Consider the following 1,023-nt stretch of genomic DNA (forward strand, 5'->3'; position numbering starts at 1 on the left):
TGATTCAGTGACTGGGATAATCGGGATGGGAGTGTCAGAGACAGTGCGATTGGCACAGGACAGAGTGGAGTTTAGGGCTGTTGTACATAGGGTCTCTATGAGTCACAAGCGACTCGATGGCACATAACAACAACAACATTCTTTTTCTCATCACAAAATTTTATTGTTTGCTTCTTTAATATATACTAGTACTGTATTATTTGCTTTCTTCATTTAGAAGTAATTTCTAAATCATTCCTTTGTGAATTTAAGGTGGAATTTCAGTGTTGGCCACTTTGAACTGCGGTACATTCCAGATATGGAAACTAGAGCTGGGTTTATTGAAAGCACCTTTAAACCCAGTGAGAACAAAGAAGAAGCTAAAATAATTTCAGATGTGGAAGAAGAGGAAGCGGCCATAATTGACACAGTGATTAAAGTCTCTGTTGCTGACTGGAAGGTTATGGCGTTTAGTAAGAATGATGGAAACCTGGAATGGGAATATCAGGTACTCGAAACGGTAGAATTTTTCCTCTCCCAGTTGCCACCAAATGCATTGGGTACAGAGAAATGACTGCCACTTCTAAATTCTGATTTAATTTTTATGATTTAAGAAATTTGTGATTTTAAATTATAGTTTACAAATACAAATTGTATAAAACTGAAACCCATTTGCTATGGACGCAGTTCTGACTCATGCACTCTAGGTTTTCCGTAACTCTGGTCTTTTCAAAAATGCCTCCATGTGGTCTCGAACCACCAACTTTGTAGTTAGCAGCTGAGCACTTCACTGTTTATGTTTTCCAGGGACTCTTTAAAGTCTCTTTTCCCAAACAACAGATGCTGGTGAAGTTGGGAGAAACTGGAACCCTTATTCACTGTTGGTGGGAGTATAAAACAGTGCAACCACTATGGAAGGCAGTAAGGTGTTTTCTCAAAAAGTTGGAAATAGAAATACCATTTGAACTAACAATTCCACTAGTGGGAGTATACCCTAAAGAAACCAGAACTGCCACCCAGGCAGATATATGCACACCCATGTTT

The 1,023-nt window shown here is 38.8% G+C and overlaps 1 protein-coding gene across 1 annotated transcript in view; it reads left to right on the forward strand.

Moving 5' to 3' along the window:
- EIF2AK3 (eukaryotic translation initiation factor 2-alpha kinase 3) overlaps nucleotides 1-1,023 on the forward strand; it is a 200,157-nt gene that overhangs the window by 127,004 nt on the left and 72,130 nt on the right. The window contains exon 5 of the mRNA XM_006898949.1: nucleotides 253-487. Coding sequence (XP_006899011.1) covers nucleotides 253-487 — 235 coding nt within the window. The remainder of the gene's footprint in view (nucleotides 1-252; nucleotides 488-1,023) is intronic.

The sequence above is a fragment of the Elephantulus edwardii genome, unplaced genomic scaffold (genome assembly GCF_000299155.1).
Source record: "Elephantulus edwardii isolate Elephantulus edwardi_28Jun2011 unplaced genomic scaffold, EleEdw1.0 scaffold00241, whole genome shotgun sequence".
In the NCBI taxonomy this organism is placed as follows: domain Eukaryota; kingdom Metazoa; phylum Chordata; class Mammalia; order Macroscelidea; family Macroscelididae; genus Elephantulus; species Elephantulus edwardii.